The sequence below is a fragment of the Nannospalax galili genome, unplaced genomic scaffold, assembly GCF_000622305.1.
Source record: "Nannospalax galili isolate Female #2095 unplaced genomic scaffold, S.galili_v1.0 scaffold1925, whole genome shotgun sequence".
NCBI lineage: Eukaryota > Metazoa > Chordata > Mammalia > Rodentia > Spalacidae > Nannospalax > Nannospalax galili.
This window is the reverse complement of record NW_008352321.1, coordinates 29,883-45,018: the sequence shown is the minus strand read 5'-3', so window position 1 is coordinate 45,018 and position 15,136 is coordinate 29,883. Positions and strand designations below refer to the sequence as shown.

Sequence of the window (15,136 nt, the reverse complement as noted above, 5' to 3'; positions counted from 1 at the left end):
AGGCCCCACATGGTGACTAACAACTGTCTATAATTCCAGTTCCAGGGGAATCTGACACCCTCTTCTGACCTCCATGGGCACTGCATGACACACGTACACTTACATACATGGAGGCAATATACTCATACACAAAAAAATAAGTAAAAATATTTTTTTAGCTGGGTGTGGTAGCACATGTCTTTAATCCCAGCACTCAGGAGGCAGAGGCAGGCAGATCTCTGTGAGTTTGATGCCAACCTGGTCTACATAGTGAGTTCCAGGACTGCTGGGGCTACAGGGAGACCGTGTCTCAAAAAGACCAAAAAAAAAAAAAAAAGTAATGTTATTAAATAGTTGAAACTTTGTCAGGATATGAAGACTTTAAAACTTGAGTGTTGATGTTCTCTTTTTTTCCACTAGGTGCCTGCATTATTGCATACTGGCGATATGGGTCATGGCTTGGTGCAATCAGTTGTCCAATCTGTAGACAACTAGTGAGTTCCAGGACAGCTGGGGCTACAGGGAGACCGTGTCTCAAAAAAACCAAAAAAAAAAAAAAAAGTAATGTTATTAAATAGTTGAAACTTTGTCAGGATATGAAGACTTTAAAACTTGAGTGTTGATGTTCTCTTTTTTTCCACTAGGTGCCTGCATTATTGCATACTGGCGATATGGGTCATGGCTTGGTGCAATCAGTTGTCCAATCTGTAGACAAACGGTACTGTTTTATATCCAAAAAAACATCATTTACAGTAATAAGTTTTGTAAATATTAGCAGCTTTTGTATTTAAGTTGTGAAATATTTTTTATCCAAACTCCATTTATCTAGTGTGTCTGTGACTTCACTAAATTATTTAAAAATATATATTAAATTTTTTTTTAATTATGTGTATGAGTGTTATGCCTACATGTATGTAAGTGCACCCATGTCATGTCACGTATTGCCCTTGGAGGCCAAGAAGAGGGTGTTAGATCCCTTGGAATTGGAGTTATAGACAGCTGCCACATAGGTGCTTGGATTCAAACCTGGGTGTTTTGCAAGAGTAGTCAGTACTCTTAACCACTGAGCCATTTCTCCAGCCCTTAAAATATTTTTAGAAAATCACTAAGGCACCACAGCAAAGGGAATTCTATTTGAAATCCTACAGTTCTAGTGAAAAACAAGTAATAAAGGACTTCTTCCTAATTCATAAGTCTTTGTTGTACGACAAGCAAAGGAATAAATGAACTAGATAATCACATGGTAGCAAGTTCTCTCTTATATACAGTTCTCTTTTAGAAAAAACTGTTTTACCTTTTTAAATGACATTTAATTTGCCCTGTTCTGTTTGAACTTCGTCAGTGACCCACAGAGTAAGCACTCTTAGAGCATGCTTATGCCTTTCAGTCTTTGTTTTAGCTGTCTTTCCCCACTTTCCTGCCCTCTTCTTTTTCTGCTCTTTGGGCTCTTTCCTCAGATTACTAGCTCATTTCCACTCTTGGGAATGCTTTTCCTTTCTTTTGTTTTGTTTTTGAGACAAGAGACAGTGTCTCCCTGTAGCCCCAGGTGGCCAGGAACTCCTATGTAGACCAGGCTGGCCTTGAACTCACAGAGATCCGCCTGCCTCTGCCTCCCAAGTGCTGGCATTAAAGGCGTTCGCCGCCACACCTGGTTCCTTTCTTCTTGTTTTTATAGTCCCAAACCCTGTCTCATTCTCTTTTTTTCTTTTTCTCTCATGGTCAGAAGGAAAACTGATTTTTTTCTCGTTACTTCTGTGGCTAATTTGGTGTCACAGGCATTCAGTCTGCCTTAGCTGATGTGCCAGTAGTGCTTCCTATGTTTTGCCATTGGCTGGATACATGGAGAACAAACAGTATATCAAACTGAAGAATTGGCCCCACCATCCATCTCCTCTTCTTGACTCTGCCTATTGCTTTCCATAGGCAAGTTTGTATTGTAGGACCTGAAACCTAAGTAGAGACTAGTGAGGTGATGAAGCTGTCTTTATATGGCAGCGATTGGTTCCACAATTACAGTCATTCATCCTGGAGGCAAGTCAGGCAGGAAGTACTGCTGTACCTCTTATTTCATTGGCTCCTTTAGCAAATGGTCATGGAAACAGCAATGTACAAGCTGCTGTCTCTGACTGGAGCAGACTCACCACTTTTCTGTCTTTATTAGCATACCAAACACTCCTGCCCACATTTCAGTACTTTGCCTTGTATGTCAAGCTTTCTGGACATCCCAGACAATTTTATTCTCATACATGGTTATACCACCACCTTCAGTGCCATATAGCATCTGTGGAACAGCTCTGCCTCGCCATCCTTCTCTGGTAGATATTGAGGTCATTCAGGAGCAGGGTTGTGTTTTTTTTTTTTTCCATGCATCATGGCACTAACACTACCCACCTTACAGTACATGTTCAACTGGTATTTACTGAAAGACTGAGGTTTTTTTTTTTAACAATTCAAGCTCCAGAAGTTTTGTATTAGCTTATGAAAAAGAACAACTACACGAAGAAAAATGCCATGAAGAATAAGTTTCTTAAAGATTCAATTTATCTCTCCTTGACATACAGGGCTAGCACTGCTGAAGACTTAGAATTATGACTTTATTTCAAAGTCTACATTTTTATTAACAGATCTGTGAAGGAATAGAGGACCGTATCTACTGTTTATACCACATATTGTGCTTAGTCATTCCTTCATATAACTGTTTAGAAAACATCTGACTGATGGGAAGCCCTGGTTTCCTTGGCCTGAGGAAGGAAAAAGTATCTAGAATGATTTAAAACTGAACCTGTTCCTATTCCTTCCCATTTTATCTCATCATAATATTCATTAATGATCATTTGTTAAAGATTGTTATATTTTCAGACATACTTATTTTTCACAGTCCTGTCACCTCAGATCATCCCTGTGTGGTCCTGAGGCAGTCTGACACTAACCCTCTTTACCATGGCCATAGAAGAAGCAAGGCTAAACTTTATTATACCTGCTTATTACAATAGACATTGGTGTTTCAGAGTAGGGCCTTACCATATCACAATTTCTATATTAAGATAGCATTCAAAGGCATGTCAAAAGTGAATGAGAATAAGGAGTCATTATTTTATTTATGTTTTTGGTCTTTTTGAGACAGGGTCTCCCTGTAACCCCAATTGGCCTTGAAGTCAGAGAGATCTGCCTGCCTCTGTCTCCCAGGTGCTGGGATTAAGGCGTGCATGACCATGCCTGGCAAGGAATCATTATTTTAATACCAAAGCAGAAATGCCTTTTTTTTCTTTCTGAAAATGCTGGGGTTAAACGCATGTGCCACCGCACTCAGCATAGATAGGTATATATTTTTGATGTTACTTTGTTACTGAATGCTTTCTCATCATCCTTATATATTCAGATATCCCTGGTGTAGACAGGAGAATATCAGAACAAGCATTAGGAATTCAAATTACATTTTGTATGGAGTTTTGTGTAAGGCAGTAATTGCTTGTCCCCCCAAGCTGCCTCAGAGGGATGAACACAGTGTCTATTCAGCAGTGTTCTCATTCTCTTCAACACTAGAAAGTGAAAGCAATGATGGTGCACAGGTGTAACAGCTTTTTCCTGTAACACACAGGTAACTCTACTCCTGACAGTGTTCGGTGAAGATGATCACTCTCAGGATGCTCTAAGATTGTGTCAAGATGTTAATGATTATAACCGGAGATTCTCAGGACAGCCTAGATCTGTAAGTAATAGCAAGGCAAAGTCAGAGAGAGCCCTTGGACTTCTTTTTTGTAAAGTGAGATTTTCCAGCCAGTGTTCTTTGACTATAAAAAGTCTCATTATGGAGGCTGGAGAGATGGCTCAGCAGTTAATAGCACTGGCTGCTCTTGCAGAGGACCAGGTTCAGTTCCCAGCAGTCACATGATGACTAGCAACCATCTGTACCTCCAGCTGGAGGAGACCTGACTCCCTCTTCTGACCTCCACAGGCATTGCACACACAGGTGCACTTATGTGTGCTGGGTCAAGTGTGAGTGCCAGTTACTGAGTTACACCTTTCTCAAGGACTGTAGTTTGTTTTTGTGTTTCTCTCCCCCTCCCCCTCTTCCCTCTCCCCCCCTCCCTCTCAACAGGGTCTCTGTAGCCTTGGCTGGCCTTGAACTGCCTATGCAGACCAGTCTGTCTTCAAACTCAGAGAGACCTGCCTGCCTCTGACTTCTTAGTGTTGGCTTTAAAGGTGTGTACTGCCATGCCTGGCTAATGTTTTTTGTTTTAAAGAGAAAACAAACAAAACATTATAAATGCCTTGTAAAAGAGAAACTAGCCAAAAAAAAAAAAAAAAAAAAAAAAAAAAAAAAGAAGAAGAAGAAGAGGAGGAGGAGGAGGAGGAGGCAGTTTTAACCACCGAGCCATTTTTCCAGCCCCATCCCCATCCTTTTTTTAAAACTTTTTTGAGGATCTCCCTCAGTTGCCCAGGCTGATCTTGAAGTCATTCTGTGGTCTGGGCTGGCCTCGGACTTGCAGTCCTACTGCCTTAGCCTCTCAAGCAGCTGTGCTTACAGTGCAAGGTTTGGCTAAGATATCCTAGTTTTATTTTATTATTTTTTGTTTCATGGAGACATGGTCTCAGGTAACCAAGTCTTGGGCTTAATCTTCAGATCCTCTAGCTTCCACCTTATAAGTACTGGCATTATAGGTGTACACCACTATGTCTGACTTAACATCCTACTTTTTAAAAAAGATTATTTAAAATTGTGGGGGTGTGGTTGAATGTGTACCTGTAAGGGATCAGGCAAGACCGGTCTTCAACTATTGGTGATCCTCCTGCTTCAGCCTCTTGAGTTTTGGGATTACAGGTATGAACCACCATACCTGGTCTATAAGTTACTTGGTTTCTTTTGTTAATTTGGATTAGTGATGACTTGAATTTTGCATAATTGCAAGTTTAGAATCACTTACCTCAAAGATTGGGACCAGAAGTTTCAAACTTCAGAGTTGCCAGATTTTGTAATGTTTGTATAGATTTTACAAAAAGAGCCTCCCAAATGTGATAGATTTGACGTGTTCTAAAAGTTTTGGATTTTGAAGCATTTCATATTTCACAACACTTCAAATTATGTAGCATTTGGGGTATCAGATTTTCAGACAAGCTATCCTTAATTCATATCCCACATTTTAAGCATGTTGATACTTAATTGCTTTTCAGTTGTCTATAGTAAGATCTGCTTTGTAAGACCCTAGTAAGTAAACTATTTTTAAATAAAATGCATAATTTTAAAATGTGGTGTTCAATGTGTAAAACTCCTTAATTCATCTTAGCTGAGTTTTCACATTGTAAGAAAATTGTATTAGTTTTTTATCTGACATATTAGATGCTAAACCATTGTATTTGTTTTTCTTCCTCCAGATTATAGAAAGAATCATGGATCTGCCCACTTTACTGAGACATGCATTCAGGGAAGTGTTTTCAGTCGGGGGTCTTTTCTGGATGTTCCGAATTAGGATAATACTTTGTTTAATGGGAGCTTTTTTCTATTTAATATCACCGCTAGATTTTTTACCTGAAGCCTTGTTTGGAATTCTAGGCTTTCTAGACGACTTCTTTGTTATCTTTTTGTTGCTTATCTACATCTCCATTATGTATCGAGAGGTGATAACACAGAGGCTAACCAGATGAAAAGATGTGTTTACTAGAATATCTGATTAATGTATAAAATCAAACAAAAAAACCAATGGCAGTGTAAATCATGCAAATATTACAAGCTTAAAACATTTGGTTATCATTTGACAAATGCCTAACAGTATAGAACTGGAATTTTTAATCTTTGGAATCTTCAGGTTCTAATGTTAAGATCAAATTTACAGTGATCCTTCAGTTTTATCTCAATTCTGTGTTGTCTGTAAAGTATCTGGAAAAATAAGAAATCAATTGAAAAGGGAACTTTTGTCATTGTCTGTCCCCCAAGTTACTTAGCTTAATTAGATACATAGTACAGTGTTAAATGGACAGTTGATTCCGTTCATCATCCTCAGTGGGTACCTACTCTATAATGCAGAACTGAAACATCTGGATATTTTTGTTACAGTAAAATAGTCTGTGATACTGAGGAAAAGTCAGTGTCTCTTTAGTGCTAGCTAAGTTTTGTGAATTTGGAAAAGCTCTGCATTTTCATTTGGGTATAATTGTGATCAGCTAAAAATGAAAGAAACTTGAATTTTATAATTTGACTACATTTTCAGGTTATGGAGGAGCACTTTGATCAATAAGAGAATTAACAAAATGAAAAACACTTATCTCTAGGAAGCACTTTTGATATGTTCAGTTATGACATTTAACCAAGAGTTTTGCCTTTTTATAGAAGCAGATATAAATTTAACTTGTAGCCAATTGTGGTAGCTTTATACCTATAATCCTCAGCACTCAAGGAGCTGAGGTAGGAGGATTGCCCCAAGTTCAAGGTCAGCGTGGGGTACATAATGAGTTCTAGGTCAGCTTAAGCTAGAATGAGACCCTGTCTCAAAAACAATAACAAACCAAAACAGAGCCAGTGAGATGTCCCAATGGGTAGAGACCCTTGCTGCCAAGCCTGACAATCTCAGCTTGATCCCCCTGCATCCCCACATGGTGGAAGAGAGAACAAACTTCCTGCAAATTGCAAATTGTCATGCTTTCCACATGTACACTGTGGCATGTACACATCACACGCACAAACACACACACACACATACACATTTCTCGCTCTCTCTCTCTAGATAAATGAAATTCAAAACAAAACAAAAGAAGTGGCTTGTTAATTGAAATTGTTTTGTTTTAGGAACTTGAGTAATACAGCAGTCTGATGCACTTCTGAGGAAACAGCATCTTCATGTTATTAACATCAGGGTCTCTAGGAAGGCACTAAGAACACTATTTAGATTTGACAAATTATGGGTTAGCTCTAGCAACAACATGGAAACATTTGATTACTTGTCTGTTGTCAGAAAATTTAAAATACTGTCTTGTAGGTGGCAATGTATGGCTCAGATGACTTCACTTGTCTGAGGTGACTGGAGAGGGAGGTTCTCTAATCTGTTGTTTTCTGATGGTATGACAGAAGCATGTAACGTGTAGTTTTCTGTTTGAGAAGAATGAGTACCACAAACATTATGAGATCTTCACTCTGGCATTTCTTACTGGTGACTAGCTGCATAGAAGAGTGTGAGGTGATGCCCAGAAGACCCTTTGTCATCTGGTAATTGGCACTGCCAGTCAGTCTTCCTGTGTGTAGGGAAAATTCCAGGTTACTCACATTAGCCCCTAAGTAATGGGATTCTGAATGAAACGCCAATTTTTGTTTCCTAATGTGGACATATGACAAAGCTGTTGCTTATCATAGAAACAATTTAGGTAATAACATGGTTAATGCTATTTCTCGATTAATTTTTCCTTTTGTCCTTAGGAAAATTTTATTAGAAAGGTAGCATATCATCCCCTTCCTTTTCATAGATGCAGTGTCCATCCTATGGACAAAAGCCTTTTTTTAAATTTAAATTTTTATTTCCTAACAATTGAATTAGTGATGTTTGGGTAGACATGAAAGCTAATCTGAGGAGAAGCAGGAGAGAAACTGGAATCCTTTCGAAGTCTTTCATAATATATTTTTTCTTCACTGGGAAGAGCTTGAGTGCTTCGAAGTGGAAAGCCCTAGAAAGATGATTCATCAAATGCTTCTTGAATCCTAAGTGTACACTTGCAAATCAACTAAGAGTGGCATATACCATGAAAAGACATTTCAGCTTGTCATTAACAGAAAAAACTGTTGAGGTGCTTGTTATACCAGACTGGAAATGCATTTTCTCCTTACTAAAAGACTGAAAAAAAACTCAATGTGGAGCCGGGTGTTGTGGTGTGTGCTTTAATCCCAGCACTTGGGAGCAGAGGCAGGTGAATCTCTCTGAGATCAAGGCCAATGTGGAGTTCCAGGCCAGCTGGAGCTACAAGGGAGAAACCCTGTCTCAAAAAAGAAAAACATTCTGTGTGGGCTACAGGCAATGTCTTTTTCTCTGAAAGGGTTTTATTTTCTATGCATGTCTTCTCCACTTGTTGACACATTTCTAGCTATAATAATTTCATTATGATATTTGAAAATACTACTAATGCTTTCTTGGTAGAGATATTCTGTACCAAAGTTTGTATCATTCAGAAACACTGTATAATGTGAAGTTTCACTAAACTGAAAAGGGCATACTGACATCTCAGAATTGTACACCTACTTACATCATCTTTACTGATCACTGATGATAAATACAAAAGGAATTTGAGAGTATTTAAAGCAGATAGTGTTTTAAATATCATAGTAATACTTCTGTGCTTAGATATCATTTAAATCAAAGCAAGTTTGATATTTTTTTTTAACAACATACTGTAACTGTCACAAAATGTGATCCAGCCCCAGGAGCAGACATTAAGTAGCTTTGTGGGGAATGAAACAGGAAGCAGTTCCACATGCCCCTCGTGCTGACTAGGACAGGAGCTTCGGCTCTTGCACTTCTCAGTCTCCGGAGGAAGGACTCTTCCTGAACCTGTGGCCGTGCAGGTACCTACCTCAAAGTCAGTGCAGAGGCTCAGATGCTTGTTTCAACTTTTGTGATTTAGAGTTTGTTCAGTATTTTATTCTCTGGAATAAAAGCAGCATATGTAAAAAATTGTAAAGGTGTTATTTTTCTGTTTCTTTGTTTATTTTAAAATTTGGGGGGGGGGCTAGGCATGTTGGTGCCTTTAATCCCCCCACTTCAGAGGCAGGCAGATCTCAGATCAAAGCCAGCCTGGTTGACATAGCAAGTTCCAGGTGAACTGGGGCTACAGGGAGACCCTATCTCAAACAAACATTTAGAACTCTTGAAAGACCATTAATACAGTGGTCACACAGTGGCTTTTACGTACTATTTGACTTTTCATTAAAGCCCATACATTGCACACATCTTACTTTTGTACATATGCATTCCTTTATAAAGCTATGTCCAAAACTGTATGTAATCTTTTGTATCGTAATAGTTTGGCTATATAGTTTTTTAAGCTTCAGCTTAACTCACTATAATGAACTACAGAAAGGGAGTTTTCCCTTTCTCTTCTTTTTAAAAATTTATTTTATGTGTATGAGTGTATTGCCTGCATGTATGTAAGTGCACCTGTATTGCGCAGTGCCCATGGAGGTCAGAAGAGGGCATTGGATCCCCTGGAACTGGAGTTAGGACAGCTGTTAGCCACCATGTGGGTGCTGGAAATTGAACCCAGGTCCTCTGTAAGAGCAGCCAGTGCTCGTAACTGACCATTAAACCAACTCTCCAGTCTCTCCCTTTTGGATCTTTTTTCTTAGCCTGAGCTGGCCTGGAACTCAGGGATCTGCCTGCCTCTGCCTTCCCAGTGCTGGCATTAAAGGCATGTGCTACCATGCCTGGCTCCCTTTCTTATGTTTATAGGGCAGAATGTTCATTGTGCATTGATCAACTCAGCATGTGAACATATCCATCAACTGAATCCAGAGTCTAGGTCCAGTGGAAGCACAGAAGGGAAGGCCTTAGAAAGGGGTGTGTCTAAGGTAAATAAGCTTAGTCCCCGCTGGATAATAGTAGTACCTATGTCTAGTTTCCTTCCAAAGTATGGCTACTCTATAAGCATCAGATCAGTTTTTCTTGAATAAGAAAAAAAAAATCTGAATACTCTCTTTTTTCTCCTTTTTAGATAGGGTCTCCCTGTAGTCCCAGCTGGCCTAGAACTGTCTTTGTAGAGCAGGCTGGCCTCAACCTCAGAGATTTGTCTGCCTGTGCTCCCGAGTACTGGGATTAAAGGCATATGCTACCAAGCCTGGCTTGAAGCATCTCTTTAAGAAATTTTTAAATTTATTTTTATTTTATGAGTATTATACTTAAATTTGTCTAAGTGTACTTGTAGTGCCACACCACAGAAGCCAGAAGAGGGTGTCAGATCCCCTGGAACAGGTGGTTGTTAGCCACTATGTAGGGTTAGGGTTCAAACCTGTGTTTTAAGAGCAGCCAGTGCTTTTAACTGCTGAGCCATCTCTCCAGCCCCTGAAGCATCTCTTTGATGAGAACACTGGAAATCCTCTTCTGTTTGATAAAATGTTAACTATAATCATCATTCTGTGTAATAGAGTGAATGATCTTTCTTGTTTACCTCGAGCCCCCAATATCTAGTAACCACTTTACAATGGTTTTATTAGTAGTGATCATCTAATCACATTTCAAATAATTTTGTTTGGATATTTTGTTTTTGGTCTGGTTTCTTCAAACATTTATTTCGTGTGTATGTGGGCATATGTGTGGAGGTCACAGAACAACCTGGAGGAGTTGGTTCTCTCCTTCCACCATGTGGGTCCCAGGGATCGAACTCAGGTCGTCTGGGTTGGTTCTGATTGTCTTTGAGACAGAGTTCTCTTGTACCACATGCTTACTTTGAACTCCCTATGTAGACAAGGTGACCTTGAACTTCTGATCTTCCTGCCTTCACCAACTGTCCAGTTTAGGGGATGCTAGGGATCAAACCCAGAGCTTCCTGCATATTAGGCAAGCACACTAACAACCAAGCTACACCCCCAGACCTTGTTTAGATACACTTTTTTAGCTTATTGTGTGTGTGTGCACAAGCACCAGAGTATTTCTGTGAAGGTCAGAGGACACTTTCAGGAGTTGGTTCTCTCCTTTCACTTGTGAGTTTTAGAGATTGAACTCACGTTATCAGGTTTGGCAGAAAGTACTCTTAATGTGCTGAGCTATCTTGCCAGCCCTGTTTAGATATCTTTAAATTTATAAATAGCATGTAATTGTCACAATCTGTTAATTCTGGACATAAAAGAATTTTCCTCAGTGCTTCTCTTCTTTTTTGATAGGGTCTCACCATGAAACTTAATAAGTAGATCAGGCTGGTCTCAAACTTGTGGTGACCCTCCAGCCTTTGTCTCCCTAGTTCTAGGATTACAGGGGTGAGCCACTACACCTGGTTCTTAAACAGTATCTTTTAGAATTTGGCCTTGCCTGACCACTCATTCCCCAGGCTAACACACATCTTGCATTCAGGCTTTACTGACCTAGTTGCACTTTTCTATCCATGCAGAATTCCTTTCTCTCCTCTCTCCTTGCTAACTCAACCTTCAGAACACTTTAATCTTTACCATTAAGTCTTTTAGGGTAATTGTAGGTGCATATGGTCATCAGAAACAGATTTCGTGTATACTGTTTCATCCAGTGATATTGTCTTACAAACCTATAGTAGACTACAACATAGAAATTAGTATAATAGTGATGCAGTCAGAACCAAGATACCAATATTAGTACAGTCAAGACTTTTACATAAGACCTTCATCACTGGAGATCCCTCACGTTACCCTATTCACGTTACCCTGTATCACACTCCCTCCCTCCCCCTTAACAACTGCAGGAAACCACTAACCTGTTTGCCTTTCTATAATTTTGTCATTTCAAAAATGTTATAATATTTAATTTGCAACCTTTTATTTTTCTTACTTGCATGATTCTTTGGGGAAACCATCCAGGTTGTTGTATGTACCAGTAATTCCATTATTTTTATTACTGATGAGTGTTCTATGGAATAGCTAGGCTGCGGGCTGTTTAAACATCAGCTTACTAAAATATTCTGGATTGTTTGGTTATGTTATTTTAAATTATGAATAAAGTTACTGTAAACAAATATATAAAGAACAAAGAGATCAGATTTAAACAATTCTCTATATACTTATTGCTGGCCCCGTTTCTTTCAAATTTAAATTGTGTATTTGATAACAAACTTCCTGACTTACTCCCATGTCTTCAGTAGCATCCCCTGCCTCACCCCAGTGTTAAACACACTGAATGTACTGTAGGTCCCTCCATTTTGCTAATCTATAACCCATAAACCTGGAGACTCGGCTGGAAAAACAAGAGGTCCTAAGGCTTTTCGACACTAGAGTCAGGCAGATAGGCTTTGAGGGCTGCTAGCAGGGCCCAGACCATTTCATGGTATCAATATTGGCTTTAAGCATTCAATCCTTGATCATAAGCCAACTTGAGTCTTACCAGCATCTTCAGGTATGTCCCATGTCCCAAAATGAGAAAGTAAACACACCCTTAGAAAACATGCCATGCAGTCCAGGTTTGGTGGCATATGCCTATAATCTCACCCTGGAGGTAGAGGCAGGAGGAGCATTGCAAGTTCTAGGCCAATGTGGGGTAAAATAAGACTTTCCTTGTCTCAAAATGCAAACCTAGTTGTTAGGTCAAAGTCCTCATAGTGATGGCTTTATTCTTTGAGACTGTAGTCTCTTACTTACTTTATGAGACAGAATTTCACATAGTCTTGGCTGGCCTCAGACTCACCATGTAGAGGAAAGTGGCTTTTACTTCTAATCCTTTTGCCTCTGCCTCCTGAGAGCTGAGATTACAGGTATGTACACATCCAACTTTTAGACTAGGCTTTTAGGGGGCTGTACTACATGATGTAGTAAAGGATTAAAGGACAAAGATTTTTTTTAAAAAAAAGTGTTTGCTTTTGCATGTGTGCCACTGTGCACATGTCACAGGACAACTTAGCAATCAGTTTTCTCCTTCCACCATGTAGGCTCTGGGGAGCGAACTCAGGTCATCAGGTAGGCAGCAAGCACGTTTTACCTGCTGAACCACCTTGCTAATCCCAACAAAGATAAACTGACCTCTAGTAATTTATACTTTAATTAGCTTATTCATTATTTATTGTGCTGAGATCAAACCCAGGGCTCTGTCTACACTAGTAAGCACTGGGCTACATCCCCAACCCAGTTTGTTTAAAAATACAATTTAAAGGGAAAAAATAGCCAATATGCATAAAATCAGTAACATTTCTAATACGTCTTAGAAAAAAACCTTTGACGGGTAGGGAGCGGATCCTTGTACTGAAGGAGGAGGGGCGGGTTATGCCACGCTATATGGTTTATCTCTAGCAAAGGGAACAAATTTGAGTCTTCTTGTAAACTAACACAAATTGTCAATTAGTCCGACTATCAGTGGCCAGTAGGCTGACCTTTTAAAAAAAATCATTTTCAGTGGTTCAGTGCTAGAGATCAAAGCCAGGGCCTTGTGCGTGCTAAGCATGTAAAGCATGTACTCGGTCATGCTGCTACACCTACAGCCTAGGCTGACATATCTTAACAACTCTATTTACTCTGTATGGTTTGGAATGCACACCAACGTCTTCCGACAGGCAAAACAGCAGTTATGGCCAAAAGGGCTATTGTAATGTCATGCAGGATCCTTACAAAGTATAACTAATGTGTGTGTATGTCTGTGTAAAGTTCACTAATTTTCAGGGGATTCAAAAACTTATGTGTGAATCCCACATTAAGAATTATTTAGTATTAGCAAGAATTAATTAGCAAGAAAAAAAAAGTCTAGAAAGTTTGAATGCTGTATCAAAAAGATAGCAGATTGGGAGGCTGGAAAGATGGCTCAGCAGTTAAGAGCACTGGTTGCTCTTACAGAGGACCCAGGTTTGATTCCCAGCACGTACATGGCAGCTAACAACTATCTACAACTCCAGTTCCAGGAGAGCTAATGCCCTCTTCTGATCTCCATGGGCACTGCATGACATGGGTGCACTTATATACATGCAGGCAATACATTCATACACATAAAATAATTTTAAAAAATGGGGCACTTTAGTCTAAGATCAGAGTGCTACTATGTCTGGGTTCTAGTAGGGCCTGCTTATTGCTATAGCTTCACATGGGTGACAACAATCTTGTCTCTTCAGATCTTATTTATGACCTAATTACCTCTGAAGTACCCTCTACCCACAAATTAGAGGCTAAGTTGGGAATGTGGGGGAGACACATACAGCAGTTCTCTTGGAAAACAGATGGCTTAATTTTCCTCATATAAACCTTACTGTCTACAATAACTGATGAAACATTGTTTATAAGAAAGTATATTTCAAGTGTTGACATTCTTATTCTTTGAGCATTTCATACATGCAAAAATTTAGTTTTTGAAACAGGGTCTCAGTGTGTAGATTGATCTCAAGCTCATAGTCTTCTCCCCTTACAGGGGTGCCATACCACCATACCACACTACCTCACTGATTAAAATTCAGCCATTTCATGTCAAGGGTATCTTCATTTCTACTTAAAAGTGTTCTACTGGTAAATGAAGCTCTTGGCCTCTCAAGACTGAAGGACATTAAAGTTATAACTAGCAGAACTAATTAGAACTACTATTTTTTTCTCTTTCCCATAAGTGTTCAGGATACTTAAAACCACCATTAATCTTTGATATATTTTTTATATGTATGAGTGTATTGCTTGCATGTAAGTGCACCCATGTCATGAAGTGCCCTCAGAGGTCAGAAGAGGGTGTCAAATGCTCTGGAACTGGAGTTACAGATGGTTGTTAGCTGCCATGTGGGTGCTGGGAATCAAACCCAGGTCCTCTGCAAGAGCAGCTAGTGCTCTTAACTGCTGAGCCATCTCTCTGGCCCTAATCTTTGGTATTTATTTAATGTTTATTTAATATTTGATAATTAATCTTTGATATTTATTGAAGAGACCAAATGAGTATATAAGCATTTCTTGTTATGAGAAAAGGCAACCTTGTACATCTTGTATAGCCCTTTTTTATTAAGCATAATAAACACCAAAAATCTTATACTGGTCTAGACTCCCCATCCCAGTGATCGCTGCAAAAAAACCCCCCAAAAGGTCACCCCCCCAACCCACCCCAAAACCAAGTTTGATGAGACAGTAGAGGATAGATACTTTATTACAGAGTGAAGCAGAGCACAGGCCCAAGAGCCTAGGCGTTGAACAGGCAAAGGGACCATTGTGCCTACCTACCTTTTAGGTAAGCCATAAGCTATTTCTAAAGTAAAAAGGCAGCCTTTCCCGGGTCTTGTCCAGGTGGTGGTCAGGTCTGTTTGGTTTGACTTTTACAGGACAGGCAGTGTTGTGTCTTTGTTCTTCATCAGAAAGCCTACCACATAGCAGTCATTCAAGAATTAAAGCTCCAGGAATCAGGTTTAGTTATATATTAGTGACCTTCTAGGCAGCTCAGGAAGGCTCAAGTCCCAGAACCAGATAAAGGACTTTGGTCCCATTCTTCTGACCAATAATTAAGAGTCTTGTAGTTCCAGTCTTTGGTTTCTATAGCCTGCTGATTATAAGGGTGGGGCC

At 39.5% G+C, this 15,136-nt stretch overlaps 1 protein-coding gene across 4 annotated transcripts in view; it reads left to right on the top strand.

Moving 5' to 3' along the window:
- The window catches only part of Rnf170 (ring finger protein 170), a 36,649-nt gene extending 28,012 nt beyond the window's left edge, over positions 1 to 8,637 (top strand). For all 4 annotated transcript variants that reach the window (XM_029554164.1, XM_029554163.1, XM_017802261.2 and 1 more), the window contains 3 exons: positions 624 to 697; positions 3,578 to 3,688; positions 5,353 to 8,637. In XM_029554164.1, coding sequence (XP_029410024.1) covers positions 624 to 697; positions 3,578 to 3,688; positions 5,353 to 5,622 — 455 coding nt within the window. In that variant the 3' untranslated portion in view covers positions 5,623 to 8,637. The remainder of the gene's footprint in view (positions 1 to 623; positions 698 to 3,577; positions 3,689 to 5,352) is intronic.
- Positions 8,638 to 15,136: the final 6,499 nt, after the last annotated feature.